This window comes from Chamaea fasciata, unplaced genomic scaffold (genome assembly GCF_029207755.1).
Source record: "Chamaea fasciata isolate MVZ Bird 193981 ecotype frontalis unplaced genomic scaffold, bChaFas1.0.hap1 SCAF_383, whole genome shotgun sequence".
In the NCBI taxonomy this organism is placed as follows: Eukaryota; Metazoa; Chordata; class Aves; order Passeriformes; family Sylviidae; genus Chamaea; species Chamaea fasciata.
The window spans coordinates 66,107-87,721 of record NW_027094468.1 but is presented as its reverse complement, the minus strand read 5'-3'; the positions used below and the strand labels follow the sequence as shown (position 1 = coordinate 87,721).

The 21,615-nt window shown below is 50.2% G+C and overlaps 1 protein-coding gene across 1 annotated transcript in view; it reads left to right on the top strand.

The window, feature by feature from the left end:
* The first annotated feature begins 335 nt into the window (after window positions 1–335).
* The window catches only part of LOC136305376 (maestro heat-like repeat-containing protein family member 1), a 29,152-nt gene continuing 7,872 nt past the window's right edge, over window positions 336–21,615 (top strand). The window contains exons 1-8 of the mRNA XM_066208623.1: window positions 336–503; window positions 6,413–6,567; window positions 11,646–11,783; window positions 12,613–12,727; window positions 16,066–16,212; window positions 18,162–18,350; window positions 20,675–20,827; window positions 20,919–21,053. Of these exons, the coding sequence (XP_066064720.1) occupies window positions 351–503; window positions 6,413–6,567; window positions 11,646–11,783; window positions 12,613–12,727; window positions 16,066–16,212; window positions 18,162–18,350; window positions 20,675–20,827; window positions 20,919–21,053 (1,185 nt within the window). The 5' untranslated portion in view covers window positions 336–350. The remainder of the gene's footprint in view (window positions 504–6,412; window positions 6,568–11,645; window positions 11,784–12,612; window positions 12,728–16,065; window positions 16,213–18,161; window positions 18,351–20,674; window positions 20,828–20,918; window positions 21,054–21,615) is intronic.

Sequence of the window (21,615 nt, the reverse complement as noted above, 5' to 3'; positions counted from 1 at the left end):
TCCCAAAAAATTCCCAAAAAATTCCCAGAAAATTCCCCCCAAAATTCCCAGAAAATTCCCAAAAAATTCCCAGAAAATTCCCAGAAAATTCCCAAAAAATCGTAAAAATTCCCCAAAAATTCCCCGAAAATTCCCCCAAAATTCCCGAAAATTCCCAGACAATCTCCCCAAAATTCCCAGACCATTCCCCCCAAATCTCCCCAAACCTCCCCCAAACGCCCCGAGCGTTCCCGCCCCGCCCCCCCGAGGCCCCGCCCCTGCCCCGCCCGTGCCCCGCCCATCCCCGGGCGGTGCCGCCGTCCCCGGGCAGGCCGCAGCCGGCCGCGTCTCCCCGCAGCTCCCTGCGGGCCATGTGGCGCGCCCTGGGCGCGGAGCCGCCGCTGAATTCCCAGACGCTGGAGCTGCTCCTGGAGCGGCTGGAGAGGGAAATTCCCTTCCGGGAGCTCCGACCCTCCCTGCTGGGCTCGGGCCGCCCCCGGCTGGCCACCGCCCCGGCCCTGGCTGTGAGTGCTTCCCGCCCCATTGGCGGGAAAATTCCCGGAATTTTGGAGGGGGGGGGGGAGGGGGGGTTGCGGCTGGAATCGGGTTTGGGGGAAAGGGAGGGAGGTGGGGAAGTGCTTGGGGGGGGAGGGCGGAATTCCCAAATGGGAAAATGCTTTTCAAGTGGGAGAAAATTTCCGGGGGGGAAAAATTTCCGGGTGGGAAAAAATTCCCAAATGGGAAAAGAAAAAAAAAAAATAAATTCTGGGGGGAAAAATTATTTCTGGGAGGGAAAAAATTTCCCAGGTGGGAAAAATTTCCGGGTGGAAAAAAAATCCCAAATGGGAGAAAAAAAAAAAAAAATTCAGGGGGGAAAAATCGTTTTGGGGAGGGAAAAAATTCCCAGGTGGGAAAAAAATTCCCAGGTGGAAAAAATTCCCAAATGGGAAAAGAAAAAAAAAATTCTGGGGCGAAAAATCGTTTCTGGGAGGGAAAAAATTCCCAGGTGGGAAAAATGTCCGGGTGGAAAAAAACATCCCAAATGGGAAAAGAAAAAAAAATTCAGGGGGAAAAATTATTTCTGGGAGGGAAAAAATTCCCAGGTGGGAAAAAAATTCCCAGTGGAAAAAATTCCCAAATGGGAAAAGAAAAAAAATTCAGGGGGGAAAAATCGTTTTGGGGAGGGAAAAAATTCCCAGGTGGGAAAAAATCCCAAATGGGAAAAATATTCCAGGGTGGGGAAATATTCCTGGGTGGAAAAAATTCCCGGGTGGGAAAAATTCCTTAAAGGAGAAAAATTCTCGGTGGAAAAAGATTCCCGGGTGGGAGAAAAATTCCCGAATGGAAAAAATATTCCCAGGGTGGGAAAAAATCATTCCCGGGTGGGAAAAAAAATTCCCGAATGGAAAAAATATTCCCGAATCGAAAAAATATTTCCAGGGTGGGAAAAAAAATCCCGAATGGAAAAAAATTCCCAAATGGAAAAAAAAAAAATTCCCAGGTGGAGAAATCCTGTCCCTGGTTGTGAGTGTTCCAGGGGAATTCCTGGAAAAAAATCTGGGAATTCTGGTGGGATTCCGGCGGGAATGGGCTTTGGGAAGGGGAAAGAGGGGAAGGGGTTGGGGGGAAAAAATTCCTGGGGGGAAAAATTCCCAAATGGGAAAATAGTTCTTGGGTGGGGAAAAAAAAATTCCCAGGTGGGAAAAATATTCCCGGATGGAGAAATATTCCCAAGTAGAAAAAAAAAAACAAAAAAAACCCCAAAAAAACCCAAAAAAAAACCAAACCAAAAAACCCCCAAAAACAAAGAAAAAAAAAAAAAAAAAAAAAAAGGAAAAAAAAAAAAAAAGAAAAAATTCCTGGACGGAAAATCATTCCCGGGTGGAAAAGTATTCCAGGGTGGAGAAAGTGGAGAAATATTCCCAAGTAGAAAAAAAACCAAAAAAAACCCCAAAAAACCCCAAAAAAAACCCAAAACAAAACAAAAAAAAACCCAAAAACCCCCCCAAAAAAACCCAAAAAAAACCAAAAACAAAGCAAAAAAAACCACCCAAAAACCCCCCAAAAAAAACACCCCAAAAAAAAAAAAAACCCCAAAAAACCCCCAAAAAACCCCAAAACAAAACAAAAAAAAACCCCAAAAAAACCCCAAAAAACCCAAAAAAACCCCACAACAAAACAAAAAAAACACCAAAACCCCCCCAAAAAACCCTAAAAAACCAAAAAAAACCCCCAAAAAACCCCCAAAACAAAACAAGAAAAAAACCCCAAAAACCCCCCCCAAAAAAAACCAAAAAGCAAAAAAAAAAAAACCCAAAAAAACCCAAAACAAACCAAAAAAAAACCAAAAAAAAAAAAAAAAGAAAAAAAAAAAAAAAAGGAGGAAAAAATTCCTGGACAGAAAATCATTCCCGGGTGGAAGAATATTCCAGGGTGGAGAAAGTGGAGAAATATTCCCAGGTAGAAAAAAAAACCCAAAAAACCCCCAAAAAACCCAAAAAAAACCCAAAACAAAACAAAAAAAACCCCAAAACCCCCCCCAAAAAAACAAAAAAAAAACCAAAAACAAAGCAAAAAAAACCCACCCAAAAACCCAAAAAAAAAAACCCCCCAAAACAAAAAAAAAAAAAAAAAACAAAAAAACCCAAAAAAACCCAAAAAACCCCAAAACAAAACAAAAAAACCCCCAAAAAAACCAAAAAAACCCCAAAAAACCCCCAAAACAAAACAAAAAAAACCAAAAAAACCCCCCAAAAAACCCAAAAAAAACCCAAAACAAAACAAAAAAAATCCCCAAAACCCCCCCAAAACCCCCCCAAAATAAACCCTAAAAAACAAAAAAAAACCCCCCCAAAAACCCCCAAAACAAAACAAGAAAAAAACCCCAAAAAACCCAAAAAAACCCCAAAAAACCCCCCCAAAAAAAAACCAAAAAGCAAAAAAAAAAACCCCAAAAAAAACCCAAAACAAACCAAAAAAAAACCAAAAAAAAAAAAAAAGAAAAAAAAAAAAAAGGAGGAAAAAATTCCTGGACGGAAAATCATTCCCGGGTGGAAAAAAATTCCAGGGTGGAGAAATATTCCCAGGTAGAAAAAAAAACCCAAAAAACCCCCAAAAAACCCAAAAAAGCCCCAAAACAAAACAAAAAACCCCCCGAAAAACCAAAAAAAAGGCCCCAAAAAACCCAAAAAAACCCCAAAACAAAACAAAAAAAAAACCCCAAAACCCCCCAAAACAAAACAAGAAAAAACCCTAAAAAACCCAAAACAAACCAAAAAAAAACCAAAAAAAAACAAAAAAAAGAAAAAAAAAAAAAAAAAGGAGGAAAAAATTCCCGGCTGGAAAAATATTCCCGGGTGGAGAAATATTCCCGGGTGGAAAATCATTCCCAGATGGGGAAAAATCCCCTCATTCCTTGGGGGTGGGGAAAAGTGTTCTCGAGTGGGGAAATATTCCACAGGGGGAAAAATATTCCACAAGGGGAAAAAAAAATCCCAGGGAGGAAAAATATTCCCGGGGAGAAAATTCCAAACTTTTCCCCAATTTTTCCTTTTTTTTTTTTTTTTTTTTTTTCCCCGGGTAATTCCAGCTTTGGAATCCGGCAGAAATCAGGGAGTCGTTCCCGAATCCCAAACTTCTTGGGTTTGAGGGTCTGGAGACGTTTGGGAATCGGGGAAGGAACCGCAGGAAATCCGGGAGAAATTCCCAGGGAATGAGGGAGAAATTCCCAAAGAATCCGGGAGAAATTCCCAGGGAATGAGGGAATAATTCTGGGAGGGAAAACCCCAAATCCATGGAAAATCCGGGAAAAAAACCCCAAATCCATGGAAAATCCGGGAAGACAGCCCCAGATCCATGGAAAATCCGGGGAAAAAAAACCCAGATCCATGGAAAATCCGGGAAGACAGCCCCAAATCCATGGAAAATCCGGGAAAAACCCCAAATCCATTGAAAATCCGGGAAAAAAAACCCCAAATGCAGCAGGAAAAACCCCAAATCCATGGAAAATCTGGGAAAAAAAAAACCCAGATCCATGGAAAATCTGGGAAAAAACCCCAAATACTGCAGAAAAAACCCCAAATCCATGGAAAATCCGGGAAGACAGCCCCAAATCCATGGAAAATCCATGGAAAACCGCCCCAAATCCATGGAAAATCCGGGAAAAAACCCCAAATACTGCAGAAAAAACCCCAAATCCATGGAAAATCCGGGAAAAAACCCCAAATCCATGGAAAATCCATGGAAAACCGCCCCAAATCCATGGAAAATCCGGGAAAAAACCCCAAATACTGCAGAAAAAACCCCAAATCCATGGAAAATCCGGGAAAAAACCCCAAATCCAGCAGGAAAAACCCCAAATTCAGGAGGAAAAACCCCAAATCCATGGAAAATCTGGGAAAAACCCCAAATCCATGGAAAATCTGGGAAAAACCCCAAATCCATGGAAAATCTGGGAAAAACCCCAAATCCATGGAAAATCTGGGGAAAAAAAACCCCAAATCCATGGAAAACCCAAAAAAACCCCCCAAAACAAAACAAAAAAACCCCCCAAAAACCCTAAAAAAAAAAACCCAGAAAAACCCCCCAAAATCCCCAAGACAAAGCAAAAAACCCCCCAAAAAACCAAAAAAAAACCCCCCAAAACAAAACAAAAAAAACCCCAAAAAACCCCAAAGCAAAGCAGAAAAAACCCTAAAAACCCAAAAAAACCCCCAAATCAAAACAGAAAAAAAACCAAAAAAACCCCAAAAATCCCCAAAACAAAGCAAAAAAACCCCCAAAAAACAAAACAAAAAAAACCCAAAAAACAAAAAAAACCCCAAAAACCCCCCAAAAAACTCCAAAAAACCCCAAAAAACCCCAAAAAACCCCCAAAACAAAACAAGAAAAAAACCCAAAAAAGCCCAAAAAAACCCAAAAACAAAACAAAAAAACCACCAAAAAACAAAAAAAAAGCTCAAAAAAACCCCCCCAAAAAACCAAAAAAAACCCAAAAACAAAACAAAAAAAAAAAAAAAAAAAAAAAAAAAAAAAAAAAAAAAGAGGAAAAAATTCCCGGGTGGGAAAAAATTCCCGGGTGGAAAATCCTTCCCAGATGGGAAAAAACCCCTCATTCCTTGGGGGTGGGGAAAAGTGTTCTCGAGTGGGGAAATATTCCACAAGGGGAAAAATATTCCACAAGGGGAAAAAAAATCCCAGGGAGGAAAAATATTCCCGGGGAGAAAATTCCAAACTTTTCCCAAATTTTTCCTTTTTTTTTTTTTTTTTTTTTTTCCCCGGGTAATTCCAGCTTTGGAATCCGGCAGAAATCAGGGAGTCGTTCCCGAATCCCAAACTTCTTGGGTTTGAGGGTCTGGAGACGTTTGGGAATCGGGGAAGGAAGCGCAGGAAATCCGGGAGAAATTCCCAGGGAATGAGGGAGAAATTCCCAGGGAATGAGGGAGAAATTCCCAAAGAATCCGGGAGAAATTCCCAAAGAATCAGAGAATAATTCTGGGAGGAAAAAAAACCCAAATCCATGGAAAATGTGAGGAAAAAACCCCAAATCCAGCAGGAAAAACCCCAAATCCGTGGAAAATCCGGGAAAACAGCCCCAAATCCATGGAAAATCTGTGAAAAAAACCCCAAATCCATGGAAAATCTGGGGAAAAAACCCCAAATCCCACAGGAAAAACCCCAAATCCATGGAAAATCTGGGAAAAAAAAACCCAAATGCAGCAGGAAAAACCCCAAATCCATGGAAAATCTGGGAAAAACCCCAAATCCGTGGAAAAATCTGGGAAAAACCCCAAATCCATGGAAAATCTGGGAAAAAAAACCCCAAATCCATGGAAAATCCGGGGAAAACCCCAAATCCATGGAAAATCCGGGAAAACAGCCCCAAATCCCACAGGAAAAACCCCAAATCCATGGAAAATCCGGGAAAAAAAACCCCAAATCCATGGAAAAATCGGGAAACCAGCCCCAGATCCATGGAAAATCCATGGAAACCAGCCCCAAATCCATGGAAAATCCATGGAAACCAGTCCCAGATCCATGGAAAATCCGGGAAAAAAAAAAACCCAAATCCATGGAAAATCCAGGAAAACAGCCCCAAATCCATGGAAAATCCGGGACAACAGCCTCAAATCCATGGAAAATCTGGGGAAAAAACCCCAAATACTGCAGAAAAAACCCAAATCCATGGAAAATCCGGGAAACCAGCCCCAGATCCATGGAAAATCCGGGAAACCAGCCCCAGATCCATGGAAAATCCGGGAAACCAGCCTCAAATCCATGGAAAATCCCGGGAAGACAGCCCCCGATGTGTGGCAGTCGGCGCAGGGGTTAATTCCGGGAGCCGTTCGCAGGCGGAAAATCCTTTTTCCCGCGTGTTTTTCCCGGGAGATTCCCGTGGTTTTGGGTGTTTTTTTCCCTTCCCTTTCCTTGGCAGGCCACGTGCGCCCTGGATGAGCTCATGTCTGTGCCGGAGGCGGCGGCCGCGGTGCTGGAAAAATTCCCGCAACTTTTCCGGAGCCTCCTGCTGCGCCTGGGCTGCGCGCTGCGCCTGCGGGTGCCCCGAGCCCTCGGGAGCCTCCGGCCCGGCAGGTGGGGGCGGGAAAAGGGGGATGCGGGGGGCGGGAAATGGGAATTCTGGGCCGGGAAAAGGGGGAATGCGGGGGGCGGGAAATGGGAATGCGGGGGGGGAAAAGTGGGAATGCGGGGGGCGGAAAAGTGGGAATGCGGGGGGCGGGAAAAGGGGGAATGCGGGGGGCGGGAAAATGGGAATGCGGGGGGCGGGAAAATGGGAATGCGGGCGGGAAAAGTGGGAATGCGGGGGGAAAAGTGGGAATGCGGGGGGCGGGAAAGTGGGAATGCGGGGGGGGAAAAGTGGGAATGCGGGGGGCGGGAAAGTGGGAATTCTGGGGCGGGAAAATGGGAATGCGGGGGGCGGGAAATGGGAATTCTGGGGCGGGAAAAGTGGGAATGCGGGGGGGAAAGTGGGAATGCGGGGGGGGAAATGGGAATGCGGGGGGGGAAAATGGGAATGCGGGGGGGGGAATGGGAATGCGGGGGGGGGAATGGGAATGCGGGGGGGGGAATGGGAATGCGGGGGGGAAATGGGAATGCGGGGGGGAAATGGGAATTCTGGGGGGGGGAATGGGAATGCGGGGGGGAAATGGGAATTCGGGGGGGAAATGGGGAGTTTGGGGGGAAAAGTGGGATTTTGGGGGGAAAAGTGGGAATGCGGGGCAGAAAAAATGGGAATTCCGGGGGGGGGGAAATGGGGATTCTGGGGGGAAATGGGGATTTGGGGGAGAAAAGTGGGAATGCGGGGGGGAAAATGGGGATTTTGAGGGGAAAAGTGGGAATTCTGGGGGGAATGGGGATTTGGGGGGGAAATGGGGATTTCGGGGGGGAAAAATGGGGATTCGGGGGGGAAAATGGGGATTTTGGGGGGAAAAATGGGAATTTTGGGGGAAATGGGGATTTTGGGGGGGAAAAATGGGGATTTGGGGGGGAAAAGTGGGAATTCTGGGGGGAATGGGGATTTGGGGGGGAAATGGGGATTTCGGGGGGGAAAAATGGGGATTCGGGGGGGAAAATGGGGATTTGGGGGGGAAAAATGGGAATTTTTGGGGAAATGGGGATTTGGGGGGAAAAGTGGGAATTCTGGGGGGAAATGGGGATTTTGGGGGGGAAATGGGAATTCTGGGGGGAAATGGGGATTTTGGGGGGAAAAGTGGGAATTCTGGGGGGAAATGGGGATTTTGGGGGGAAAAGTGGGAATTCTGGGGGGAAATGGGGATTTGGGGGGGAAAAGTGGGAATTCTGGGGGGGGAAATGGGGATTTTGGGGGGAAAATGGGGATTTGGGGGGAAAAATGGGAATTCTGGGGGGGAAATGGGGATTTTGGGGGGAAAAGTGGGAATTCTGGGGGGGAAAATGGGGATTTTGGGGGGGAAAATGGGAATTCTGGGGGGAAATGGGGAGTTTGGGGGGGAAATGGGAATTTTGGGGGGGAAAAATGGGGAATTCTGGGGGAAAGTGGGAATTTTTGGGGGGAAAGTGGGGATTCTGGGAGGAAATTCTGTGGGAATTCCGTGTGGAAAGGGCAAGAATTCCTTGGGAAATGTGGGAATTCCATGCAAAAACCCTGGGAATTCCATGGGGAAAGGTGGGAATTCGGTGTGGAAAGGCAGGAATTCCATGGGAAAAGTGGGAATCCCTTGGGAAAAACTGGGAATTCCGTAGGAAAGGGCAGGAATTCCATGGGGAAAGGTTGGGAATTCCGTTGGGTTTGGGGGGACAATGGGATGGGATCCATGGGATTATAGGATTGATGGGAAGAAGGGGATAATGGGATGGGAAGAAGACAGGGATGGGGATGGGAATGCTGGGATGGGATTTACGGAATTTTATGGGATCTGTGGGATGGGATCGATGGGATTTTTGGGGAATTACGGGATAATTTTGGGAGCAAAGTTTGGGAATCCAAGGCTGGGGTTGGGAATTTGGGAAGCAGGGACGGGATGGAGCACCCGGAGCAGGGTTGGGATATCAGAGCAGATTCCCCCAAAATAAAAAAAAAGGAGGAGCGGGGGGGTGAATTCCAGGAGAACTGGAGCTGGAATTCCATCCCTGGGATAACGGGAAGCGTCCCCATGGAAAAAGTTGGGAATGGGATGATCCCGAACTTCCCTCGGTCCCAAACCAGTCTGGAATTCCGTGGCCAATCCCTGGAATCGTCCCATCCCTTAAATCCCTCCCGTTCCCGCCCCGCTCCCGGATGCCGGGATTTCCCGAGATTCCAGGATTTCCCTGGACAGACAGCGGCTGCATCCCAAATTTTCCTTCATTATTCCTTAAATATTCCTTAAATATTCCTTAAATATTCCTTAATTAACCCTTCATTAACCCTTAATTAATCCTTAATTAACCCTTCATTAATCCCAGAGGCTCCAAGGCCTCTCTGGCACTCCGGAGTTTTTTTTTTTTTCCTGGAATTTTGCCCTTCCCGTTCCTTATCCCACTTTTCGGGCCGTCCAAACCCGGGGAAGCTTCATCGGGATTTTTTTTTTTTGGGGGATTTTTCCGTCGGGAATCCATTTTTGTGCCTCTCCCTTGGACTTTTTTTTTTTTTCCCGTGGGATCCGGGATCCTCTGGTTCTTACGGATTCCTGGAATGGCGGAGGTTGGAAAACCTCGGGGGTTGTCCCCATCCCGTGAATCCACGGATGCTCCAGGGAACGTTTCCCGGGGGCGATTCCCGGGTTTGGGATCGATTTTTTTTTTATTTTTTTTTTTTTTTTCCCCCCCCCGTTGTCATTCCCGAATTCCCGACATTCCGGAGGCCGTCCCGAAATCCTTGGGGTTCTCCCGCGAAATCCCGGAGGCTCCCCAGGGAACTGGGAGGAATCCCGTGGGGAAAATCCGGGGCCAGCAGCTCCGGAATCCCGAATTTCCTTCGTGTGTGGGATCCCCCCCCGTTCCGGCAGCCGGGATTTCTCCCTGGCTCCCCTTCCCGGTGTTTTGACGGGATAACGGATCTTTTCCAGATGTTGCTCCGAGGCAAAAACAATCCCAGGGCTATAAATTGTTCGTTCCCTGAAAAAAAAAAAAAAAAGGAAAAATTCCTTCCAGTAGCTCCGGAGGTTTTTTTTTTTTTTTTTTCTTCCTGGGTTTTTTTTTTCTCGTCTTGGATCACGTTCCTGCTGTGCTGGGGTTGTTCCAATTCCGGCATTCGGCACGGAATTCCTTCGGGATAGCCGGGATGGAGCTGGAGCCAATCCCTGACCCAGTTCCAGATCCAGTCCCAAACCCAATCCTGGATTCAATCCCGAATGCAACCCCTGACCCAATGCCGAACCCGGTCCTGGATCCAATTCCAGATCCAATCCCGAATCCAGTCCCTGGTCCAATCTCAAATCCAGTGCCAAACCCAGTTCCGAATTCAATCCCAAATCCAACCCCAGATCCCATCCAAATCCAATTCCAATCCCAGATCCAATCCCAAATCCAATCCCAATCCCAAATCCAACCCCAGATCCCATCCAAATCCAATCCCAAATCCAGTCCCGAATCCATTCCCAAACCAAATCCCAGATCCAATCCCAGATCCAATCCAAATCCCAAATCCAGGATCCAATCCCAAATCCAACTCCAAATCCAGTCCTGAATCCATTCCCAAACCAAATCCCAGATCCAATCCAAATCCCAAATCCAGGATCCAATCCCAAATCCAATCCCAGATCCAAACCCAAATCCAATCCAGAATCCAATCCCAGATCCAATCCCAATCCCAAATCCTGGATCCAATCCCAAATCCAATCCCAAACCCAACCTCAAATCCTATCTGGAATCCGATCTCAGATCCAATCCGAAATCCAATCCCGAATCCAACCCCAAATCCGATCCCTGATCCAATCCCAAATCCAATCCAGAATCCAGTCCCAGATCCAATCCCAATCCCAAATCCAATCCCAGATCCCATCCAAATCGAATCCCAATCCCCATCCCAATCCCAAATCCAGTCGCAGATCCAACCCCAAATCCAGTCCCAATCCCAAATCCAACCCCAAATCCAATCCCAGATCCAATCCCAATCCCAAATCCAACCCCAAATCCAATCCCAGATCCAATCCCAATCCCAAATCCAGCCCCAGATCCAGCCCCAGATCCAGTCCCAGATCCAATCCCAATCCCAAATCCAATCCCAGATCCAATCCCAATCCCAATCTCAAATCCATCCTCAAATCCTATCTGGAATCCGATCCCTGATCCAATCCCAAGTCCAATCCAGAATCCAGTCCAGAATCCAATCCCAGATCCAATCCCAATCCCAGATCCAACCCCAGATCCAGTCCCAGATCCAGTCCCAGATCCAATCCCAGATCCAATCCCAAATCCAGTCCCAGATCCAACCCCAGATCCAATCCCAATCCCAAATCCAACCTCAAATCCTATCTGGTATCCGATTCCTGATCCAATCCCAAGTCCAATCCAGAATCCAGTCCAGAATCCAATCCCAGATCCAATCCCAATCCCAAATCCAATCCCAGATCCAATCCCAAATCCAATCCCAGATCCAGTCCCAGATCCAATCCCAGATCCAATCCCAATCCCAAATCCAATCCCAAATCCAACCTCAAATCCTATCTGGAATCCGATCCCTGATCCAATCCCAATCCCAATCCCAGATCCAGTCCCAGATCCAATCCCAGATCCAATCCCAAATCCAATCCCAGATCCAATCCCAATCCCAAATCCAATCCCAGATCCCATCCAAATCCAATCCCAATCCCCATCCCAATCCCAAATCCAATCCCAAATCGAATCCCAATCCCAAATCCAATCCCAAATCCAATCCCAGATGCAATCCCAATCCCAATCCCAATCCCAAATCCAATCCCAAATCCAATCCAGAATCCGATCCCGGATCCAATCCCAATCCCAATCCCTGATCCAATCCCAAATCCAGCCCCAGATCCAATCCCAGATCCAATCCCAACCCCAAATCCAATCCCAATCCCAGATCCAATCCCAAATCCAGTCCCAGATCCAATCCCAGATCCAATCCCAATCCCAAATCCAACCTCAAATCCTATCTGGAATCCGATCCCAGATCCAATCCCCATCCCAATCCCCATCCCCGGCCCCTGCCGACGGCGATCCCGTTTTCCCAGCGGCGCCGCGGCCACGCTGCGGGCGATGCTGGCGCGGGCCGGCAGCGACGACGTCGTGCGGGACGTGGGCGACGCCGGCGGATGGGAGCTGATGGCGACTCCCGAGCGGCACCACGACGGCGTCGCCCTGCTGGCCGGGTACGGAATGCCGGGAATTCCGGCCTCTGGGGGGCTCTTCCCGAAGAATTCCGGGATTTTCGGGAACGGGGATCGCTTTGATCCCGGCAGTGGGGAGGGGGGGGTGCAGCTGGAGGTGGAAGTTGGTCCCGGTGCGGAATTCCGGGGTCTTCGATCCCGCTGTGGAATTCCCGGTGTCATCGATCCCAAAATGGAATTCCCGGTGTTCCTGATCCCAAAATGGGATTCCCGGTGTCGTCAATCCCAAAATGGGATTCCCGGTGCAGAATTCCCGGTGTTCCTGATCCCAAAATGGGATTCCCGGTGTGGAATTCCCGGTGTCTCTGATCCCAAAATGGGATTCCCGGTGTGGAATTCCCGGTGTCGTCGATCCCAAAATGGGATTCTGGGATTCCCAGGATTTCTGAGATTTCCAGAATCCCTGGGATTTCCAGGATTTCTGGGATTCCTGGGATTTCCAGGATTTCCAGGATTTCTGGGATTCCTGGGATTTCCTTGATTTCGGGGTTTTCCAGGATTTCCAGGATTTCTGGGATTCCCAGGGTTCCCTGGATTTCTGGGATTCCTGAGATTTCCAGGATTTCCAGGATTCCTGGGATCTCTGAGATTTCTGGGATTCCCAGGATTTCCTGGATTTCTGGGATTTCCAAGATTCCTGCGATCTCTGAGATTTCTGGGATTCCCAGGGTTCCCAGGATTTCCGGGATTTCCAAGATTCCTGTGATCTCTGAGATTCCTGGGATTTCGGGGGCTTCCGGGATTTGTGGGGTTTCCGGGATCCCCGGGATCTCCGGGATCCCCAGAGTTCCGAGTGCTGTGTCCCCCGCAGGGCCATGGCTCGGCTCTGCGGGCCCCGGCTCCCGCCCGTCGTCCGGAGCCTCCTCCCGGCGCTGGGGAGCGTCTTCGAGTGCCAGAGGGTGACCAGCGGCGCCTTCCTGGCCGAGGTGAGCGCCCGGCGACGGGAACGGCCCGGCGGGCGGCAGCCCGGCAGCCGGGGATCCCTGCGTCCATTGTCCAGCCATGGATCCATCCATGGATCCCTCCGTCCGGGGATCCCTGCGTCCGGGGATCCCTGCGTCCGGGGATCCCTGCATCCCTCCGTCCATTGTCCAGCCATGGATCCATCCATGGATGCCTCCGTCCGGGGATCCCTGCGTCCGGGGATCCATCCATCCATTGTCCAGCCATGGATCCATCCATCTATCCATCCATCCATGGATCCCTCCATCCGGGGATCCCTGCGTCCGGGGATCCCTCCGTCCGGGGATCCATCCATGGATCCCTCCCTCTCTCCATGGATTCATCCATCCATCCATCCATCATCCGTCCATGGATCCATCCATGGATCCATCCATCCATCCATCCATCCATCCATCCATGTCTCCATCTATGGATCCATCCGTGGATCCATCCGTGCTTCCATCCATCCATGGATCCCTCCATCCATCCATCCATCCATGGATCTCTCCATCCATCCGTCCATCCATCCATCCATCCATCCATCCATCCATCCGTCCATCCATGGATCTCTCCATCCATCCATCCATCCATCCCTCCATCCTTCCATCATCCCTCCATCCCATGGATCCCTCCATGGATCCATTCATCCATGGATCCGTCCATCCATGGATCTCTCCATCCATCCATCCATCCATGGATCTGTCCATCCGTGGATCCATCCATCCCTCCACCCATCCATGGATCCGTCCATCCGTGGATCTGTCCATCCATGGATCCGTCCATCCGTCCATCCATCATCCATTCATGGATCCATCCATCCGTGGATCCGTCCATCCATCGTCCATCCATGGATCCGTCCATCCATGGATCCACCCATCTTTGGATCAGTCCATCCATGGATCTGTCCATCCCATGGATCCATCCATCCCTCCATCCCTCCATCCATGGATCCATCTGTCCATCCATGGATCCATGGATCCATCCATCCATCCCATGGATCCCTCCATCCATCATCCATCCATCCATCCATCCATCATCCATCCCCGGATCCACCCATCTATGGGTCTGGCCACCCCAGGGATCTGTCCGTCCATGGATCCATCTGTCCCTCCACCCATTCATCCATCCATGCAGGAGAGCATGGGTCCATCTCACGGATCTGTCCATGCAGGGATCCGCCCGTCCGTCCATCCATCCATCCCTCCATCCTTCCATCATCCCTCCATCCCATGGATCCCTCCATGGATCCGTCATCCGTGGATCCGTCCATCCATGGATCCATCCATCCTCCATCCATCCCTCCATCCCATGGATCCCTCCATGGATCCGTCATCCGTGGATCCGTCCATCCATGGATCCATCCATCCTCCATCCATCCATCCATCCATCCATCCATCCATCCATCCATCCATCCATCCATCCCATGGATCCCTCCATGGATCCATCATCCGTGGATCCGTCCATCCATGGATCCGTCCATCCATCCATCCATCCATCCTTCCATCATCCCTCCATCCCATGGATCCCTCCATGGATCCATCATCCGTGGATCCGTCCATCCATGGATCCATCCATCCTCCATCCATCCCTCCATCCCATGGATCCCTCCATGGATCCGTCATCCGTGGATCCGTCCATCCATGGATCCATCCATCCTCCATCCATCCATCCATCCATCCATCCATCCATCCATCCATCCATCCATCCATCCCATGGATCCCTCCATGGATCCATCATCCGTGGATCCGTCCATCCATGGATCCGTCCATCCATCCATCCATCCATCCTTCCATCATCCCTCCATCCCATGGATCCCTCCATGGATCCATCATCCGTGGATCCGTCCATCCATGGATCCATCCATCCTCCATCCATCCATCCATCCCATGGATCCCTCCATGGATCCGTCATCCGTGGATCCGTCCATCCATGGATCCATCCATCCTCCATCCATCCATCCATCCATCCATCCATCCATCCATCCATCCATCCATCCATCCCATGGATCCCTCCATGGATCCATCATCCGTGGATCCGTCCATCCATGGATCCGTCCATCCATCCATCCATCCATCCTTCCATCATCCCTCCATCCCATGGATCCCTCCATGGATCCATCATCCGTGGATCCGTCCATCCATGGATCCATCCATCCTCCATCCATCCATCCATCCCATGGATCCCTCCATGGATCCATCATCCGTGGATCCGTCCATCCATGGATCCATGGATCCATCATCCGTGGATCCGTCCATCCATGGATCCATCCATCCATCCATCCATGGATCTCTCCATCCATCCATCCATCCATGGACCTCTCCATCCCATCCATCCCTCCATCCATGGACCCATCCATTCATCATCCATCCATCCATCCATGGATTTGTCCATCCCATGGATCCATCCATCCATGGTTCCATCCATCCCTCCATCCATCCATCCATCCATCATCCCTCCATCCCATGGATCCCTCCATGGATCCATCCATCCGTGGATCCATCCATCATCCATGGATCCATCCATCCATCCATCCATCCATCCATCATCCCTCCATCCCATGGATCCCTCCATGGATCCATCCGTCCATGGATCTCTTCATCCATCCATCCATCCATGGATCCATCCATCCCTCCATCCATCCATCCATCCATCCATGGATCTCTCCATCCATCCCTCCATCCCTCCATCCATGGATCCATCTGCGGATCCATCCATGGTTCCGTCCATCCATGGATCCCTCCATCCATCCATCCATCCATCCATCCCTCCATCCATGGATCCATCCGCAGATCCATCCGTGGTTCCATCCATCCATCCCTCCATCCATCCATCCATGGATCTCTCCATCCATCCATCCATCCATGGACCTGTCCATCCCATGGATCCCTCCATCCATGGATCCATCCATGGATCCGTCCATCCATGGATCTCTCCATCCCTCCATCCATCCCTCCATCCATGGCTCCATCCGTTCTTCCCTCCATCCGTGGATCCCTCCATCCATCCCTCCATCCGTGGATCCCTCCCTGATTCCATCCCTCCCTCCCTCCATCCATCCCTCCATCCCAAATCCCCACCTCCAGGAAAAGAGAATTCCCTTGGATCCTCCGGATGAGGGGAAATTCCAGCCCCAACGCGGCTCTCAGGAGCCCCGATCTTCCCAAAAAAATCCCCCCGTTTTCCCCAATCCGCCATCAAATCCCAAAGAACCCCGCCCGGGCCCGAGTTATCCCAGAGCAGCTCCAATTCCCGGGAATTCCAGCTCATCCATCCAGGGGTTTTTTTTTTGGAATTTTTTTTTATTTTTCCCCCCTTTCTCCAGCTCCTCAACCACCACGTGGTGACCGACCTGATCCTGCTGGAGCCTCTCCTGGACGCGCTGACGGCTCTGGAGAAGGATTCCTCCCTCCTGGTGCGGATCCTGGCGCTCCGAGGGCTCGGGAATGTGGCCTCGGGATCCCCGGAAAAAGTGAGAGCAGCTCCCGGGATTTTTTGGGGCGGGAGGAGGGGATTTGGGAAGTGATTCCTGGGTTGGAATTCCCACCAAACAAACAAAGAAGTCGGGATGAGGTTTTGTGGGATTGGGGATGCACCGGGAGGCTCCGAATCCTAAAAATCCCGGGGAGTTTTCCTCGAGCCGTTCCCGAAAATCCTGGGAAGTGCCGGAGCCGTTCCCAGCGGAGGGGATTGTCCCCCAGGCCCCCTTTTCCAGGGATTTCTGGGAATATTTTTTTGCAGGAATTCCAGCTGGGAATCCTCAGCCTCAGCTCCTTCCCGGCTTCCCGAGGCCCCAAATCCCAAAATTCCGTCAGCTCCAGGGGAATATTCCCAAAAATCCCGACTTGAGGCCGTTCCCTCTTTTCCCCTTCGGAGCGGATCCCAAATTTCCCTCTGGCTCCTCCCAGATATCCGGAATTCCAGCTGCGATTCCTGTTTGCCCTCGGGAATTCCCATCCTTGCCTTTCCCAGCTGGAATTCCTGGGTTTATTCCCGCTTTTTTTTTTTTTTTTTTTGGAATTCCAGCTCCGTTTCCCGCTTTTTTCTCTGGAATTCCACCTCAAATTTCCAATTTTTTTTCTAGGGAATTCCAGCTCAAATTTCCAATTTTTCATCCAGAATTCCACCTCAAATTCCTGGTTTTTCTCTGGAATTCCAGCTCAAATTCCCTTTTTTTTTTTTCCTCCAGAATTCCAGCTCACATTCCCGTTTTTTCTCTGGAATTCCTGCTTAAGTTCACATTTTTTTTCTCTGGAATTCCACCTCAAATTCCCGGTTTTTCTCCAGAATTCCACATCAAATTCCCATTTTTCTCTGGAATCCCACCTCAAATTCCAATTTTTTCCTCCACAATTCCACCTAAAATTCCTGGGTTTTTTCTCCGGAATTCCACCTCAAATTCCCATTTTTTTCTCTGGAATCCCACCTCAAAATCCTGTTTGTCTTTTCTCCCCAATTCCACCTCAAATTCCTATTTTTTTCTCCGGAATCCCACCTCAAATTCCTGTTTTTTTGTCTCCCCAATTCCACCTCAAATTCCCATTTTTTTTCTCCGGAATCCCACCTCAAAATCCTGTTTTTTTATTTTCTACCCAATCCGACCTCAAATTCCCATTCTTTACTCCGGAATTCCACCCCAAATTCCCATTTTTCTCTGGAATCCCACCTCAAATTCCTGTTTTTTTTTCTCCACAATTCCAGCTCGGATTCCCATTCTTTTCTCCAGAATTCCACCTCAAATTCCTGGTTTTTTTTTATTTTCTCCCTGCTGCTGGCCTCCCGGATCTGCCGGGGATCTCCGTATCCCCGTTTTTCCCACTTTTTTTCCCTTTTTTTTTTCCCTTTGCCCTCCCGGATCTGCCGGGGATCTCCGTACCCCCGTTTTTCCCACTTTTTTTCCCCGTTTTTTTCCTTTGCCCTCCCGGATCCGCCGGGGATCTCCGTATCCCCGTTTTTCCCACTTTTTTTCCCGTTTTTTTTTCCTTTGCCCTCCCGGATCCGCCGGGGATCTCCGTATCCCCGTTTTTCCCACTTTTTTTCCCCGTTTTTTTCCCTTTGCCCTCCCGGATCTGCCGGGGATCTCCGTATCCCCGTTTTTCCCACTTTTTTTCCCGTTTTTTTTTCCTTTGCCCTCCCGGATCTGCCGGGGATCTCCGTATCCCCGTTTTTCCCACTTTTTTTCCCGTTTTTTTTTCCTTTGCCCTCCCGGATCTGCCGGGGATCTCCGTATCCCCGTTTTTTCCCATTTTTTTTCCCTTTTTTTTTTTTCCCTTTGCCCTCCCAGATCTGCCGGGGATCTCCGTACCCCCGTTTTTCCCACTTTTTTTCCCGTTTTTTTTCCTTTGCCCTCCCGGATCCGCCGGGGATCTCCGTACCCCCGTTCCTCCCATTTTTTTTTCCCGTTTTTTTCCTTCCCGGCAGATCCGGCGGCACGGCTCGCAGCTGCTGGCCTCCATGGTCAACGGCCTGGACGACAAGGACGATCCCAACAACCTGCTGGCGCTGGAGGCCATGTCCAGCCTCTCCAAAATCCTGGATCACCTGGAGGAGCGCGACGTGCGCTCCACGCTGCTGCGCGTCGCCATCCGCATCCGGCCCTTCTTCGACAGCGTGAGCCATTCCCGCCCCGGAATTCCCGGAGTTGGGAATGGGGGTGGGGGGCTGGGAGCGGTTTTCCCGGATTTCTGCCGCGGGCTGGGATTTCTCCCGGGTTCTCAGCCCTGCTCCCCGGTTGGGCCGAGGATCCTCCGGGGGGTTGATCCGTCGGGATATTCCCATCGGGATTTTCCCATTGGGATCATCGCGTTGAGATTTTCCCCCCCCCACCCCCCCCGTCGGAAATGTGCCACTGGAATCGTCCCGCTGGGAATTTTCCCGTTGGAATTCTCCAGTTCCGAATTGTCCCGCCGGGAATTTCCCATTGGAATGGTCCCGTTGGCATTTTGCCGTTGGGACTTCCCCACTGGAATCAGTCCCGTTGGGATTTTGCCGCCGGAATCGCCCCCGTCGGAATTCTCCCACAGGAATCATTCCGTGGGAAATTTCCCATTGGAATTGTCCCGTTGGAATTGTCCCACTGGGATTATCCCCTTGGAATTGTCCTATTGGAATTGTCCCGTTCCGAATTGTCCCACTGGGATTTTCCCATTGGAATGGTCCCATTGGGATTTTGCCTTTGGAATTGCCCCCATTGGAATCATCCCATTGGAATTATTCCATAGGAAATGTCCCATTGGAATTCTCCCATTGGAACTGTCCCACTGGGATCATCCCATTGGAACTGTCCTATTGGAATTCTCCCATTGGAACTGTCCCGTTGGAATTCTCCCATTTGGAATTGTCCCATTGGAATTGTCCCGTTGGAATTCTCCCATTTGGAATTGTCCCGTTGGAATTCTCCCATTTGGAATTGTCCCACTGGGATTGTCCCATTGGAATTTTCCCACTGAGATTGTCCCATTTGGAATTGTCCCGTTGGAATTCTCCCATTTGGAATTGTCCCGTTGGAATTCTTCCATTTGGAATTGTCCCACTGGGATCATCCCATTGGAATTGTCCCACTGGGATTGTCCCATTGGAATTGTCCCATTGGAATTCTCCCATTTGGAATTGTCCCATTGGAATTGTCCCACTGGGATTATCCCCTTGGAATTGTCCTATTGGAATTGTCCCATTGGAATTGTCCCATTTGGAATTGTCCCATTGGAATTCTTCCATTTGGAATTGTCCCGCTGGGATTGTCCCATTGGAATTGTCCCATTGGAATTGTCCCATTGGGATCATCCCATTGGAATTGTCCCGTTGGAATTCTCCCATTTGGAATTGTCCCATTGGAATTGTCCCGTTGGAATTCTCCCATTTGGAATTGTCCCATTTGGAATTGTCCCACTGGGATTGTCCCCTTGGAATTGTCCCATTGGAATTGTCCCGTTGGAATTCTCCCATTTGGAATTGTCCCACTGGGATTGTCCCATTGGAATTGTCCCGTTGGAATTGTCCCATTGGAATTGTCCCGTTGGAATTCTCCCATTTGGAATTGTCCCACTGGGATTGTCCCATTGGAATTGTCCCGTTGGAATTGTCCCATTGGAATTGTCCCGTTGGAATTCTCCCATTTGGAATTGTCCCGCTGGGATTGTCCCATTGGAATTGTCCCGTTGGAATTCTCCCATTTGGAATTGTCCCGCTGGGATTGTCCCATTGGAATTGTCCCATTGGAATTGTCCCACTGGAATTGTCCCATTGGAATTGTCCTGTTGGGATTTTCTCACTGGAATTGTCCCCTTGGAATTTCTCCGCTGCGATCGTCCCACTGGGATCTTCCCATTGGGATTGTCCCATTGGAATTGTCCCGTCGGGAATTTTCCATTGGGATTGTCCCACTGGGATTTTCCCCCATTGGAATTACTCCATTGGAAATGTCCCATTGGAATTCTTCCACTGGGGTTTTGGGATCGCAGGGCAGGATTTTGGGATCATGGGATGAGGATTTGGGGGATCATGGGATGAGGATTTGGGGATTACAGGTTGGGATTTATGGAATAATAGGATGGGGATCTCGGGATCCCAGGATGGGAATTTCAGGATCACAGGACGGGGATTTCGGGATCCCACGCTGGGATTCGGGGATCGCGGGATCGGGATTTTTGGGAACAGCAGGATTGGGATTTTGGGATCCCACGATGGGAATTTCGGGATCACAGGACAGGATTTTGGGGGCCACAGGATCAGATTTTGGGATCCCGGGATGGGAATTTTGGGACCCCGGGATGGGAATGGTGGGATTGTCAGGACTGGGAACGATGGGATCGCAGGATGGGGATTTCGGGATCACGTGATTGGAATTTGGGATCCCAGGGTGGGGATTTCGGGATCCCAGGGTGTGGATTTTGCCGTTTTCTCCCCGCGATCCCCGTTTTTTCCCGTTTTCCCAGGAACACCCGGACCTCCGGCGCTCCTCCATCGTCCTCTTCGGGAACCTGTCCCGCTTCAGCCGCTCCGACTCCGAGGTTTTCTCGGAGCAGATCCTCAACGGGCTCGTGACGCTCCTGCTGCACCTGCAGGACCCCGACCCAGGCGTGGTCAAGGTCAGGCCCCTTCCCCTGCCCCGTTCCCGGGCAATTCCGGGAATTCCGGGAATTTCCCCGCGGGGTGTTGCCGGCATTCCCGGTTTTCCAGGCGTGCAAGTTCGCGCTGAGGATGTGCGGGCCCAGCCTGGGCTGCGAGGAGCTGCGGGAAATGTTCGGGAATCACCTGAGGGAGGAGAGGGGGATCCACTACGGGGAGTTCATCAACGACGTCTGCAAGTTCCTGGTGGGACACGGGGACACGGGGACATGGGGACATTGGGGACATTGGGGACAGGGGGACACTGGGACAGGGGGACATTGGGACAGGGGGACACGGGGACATTGGGGACAGGGGGACAGGGGGACAGGGGGACAGGGGGACAGGGGGACATTGGGGACAGGGGGACACGGGGACATTGGGGACATTGGGGACACAGGGACAGGGGGACATTGGGGACAGGGGGACACGGGGACATTGGGGACAGGGGGACATTGGGGACAGGGGGACATTGGGACAGGGGGACACGGGGACATTGGGACATGGGGACAGGGGGACATTGGGGACATTGGGGACATGGGGGACACGGGGACAGGGGGACATTGGGACAGGGGGACACGGGGGACACGGGGACATTGGGGACATTGGGGACATTGGGGACACGGGGACGGGGACACGGGGACATTGGACATGGGAACATTGGGATATTGGGACATTGGGATGGTGACATTGGGACATTGGGACATGGGGACATTGGGACATTGGGACATTGGGATGGTGACATTGGGACATTGGGACATGGGGACAT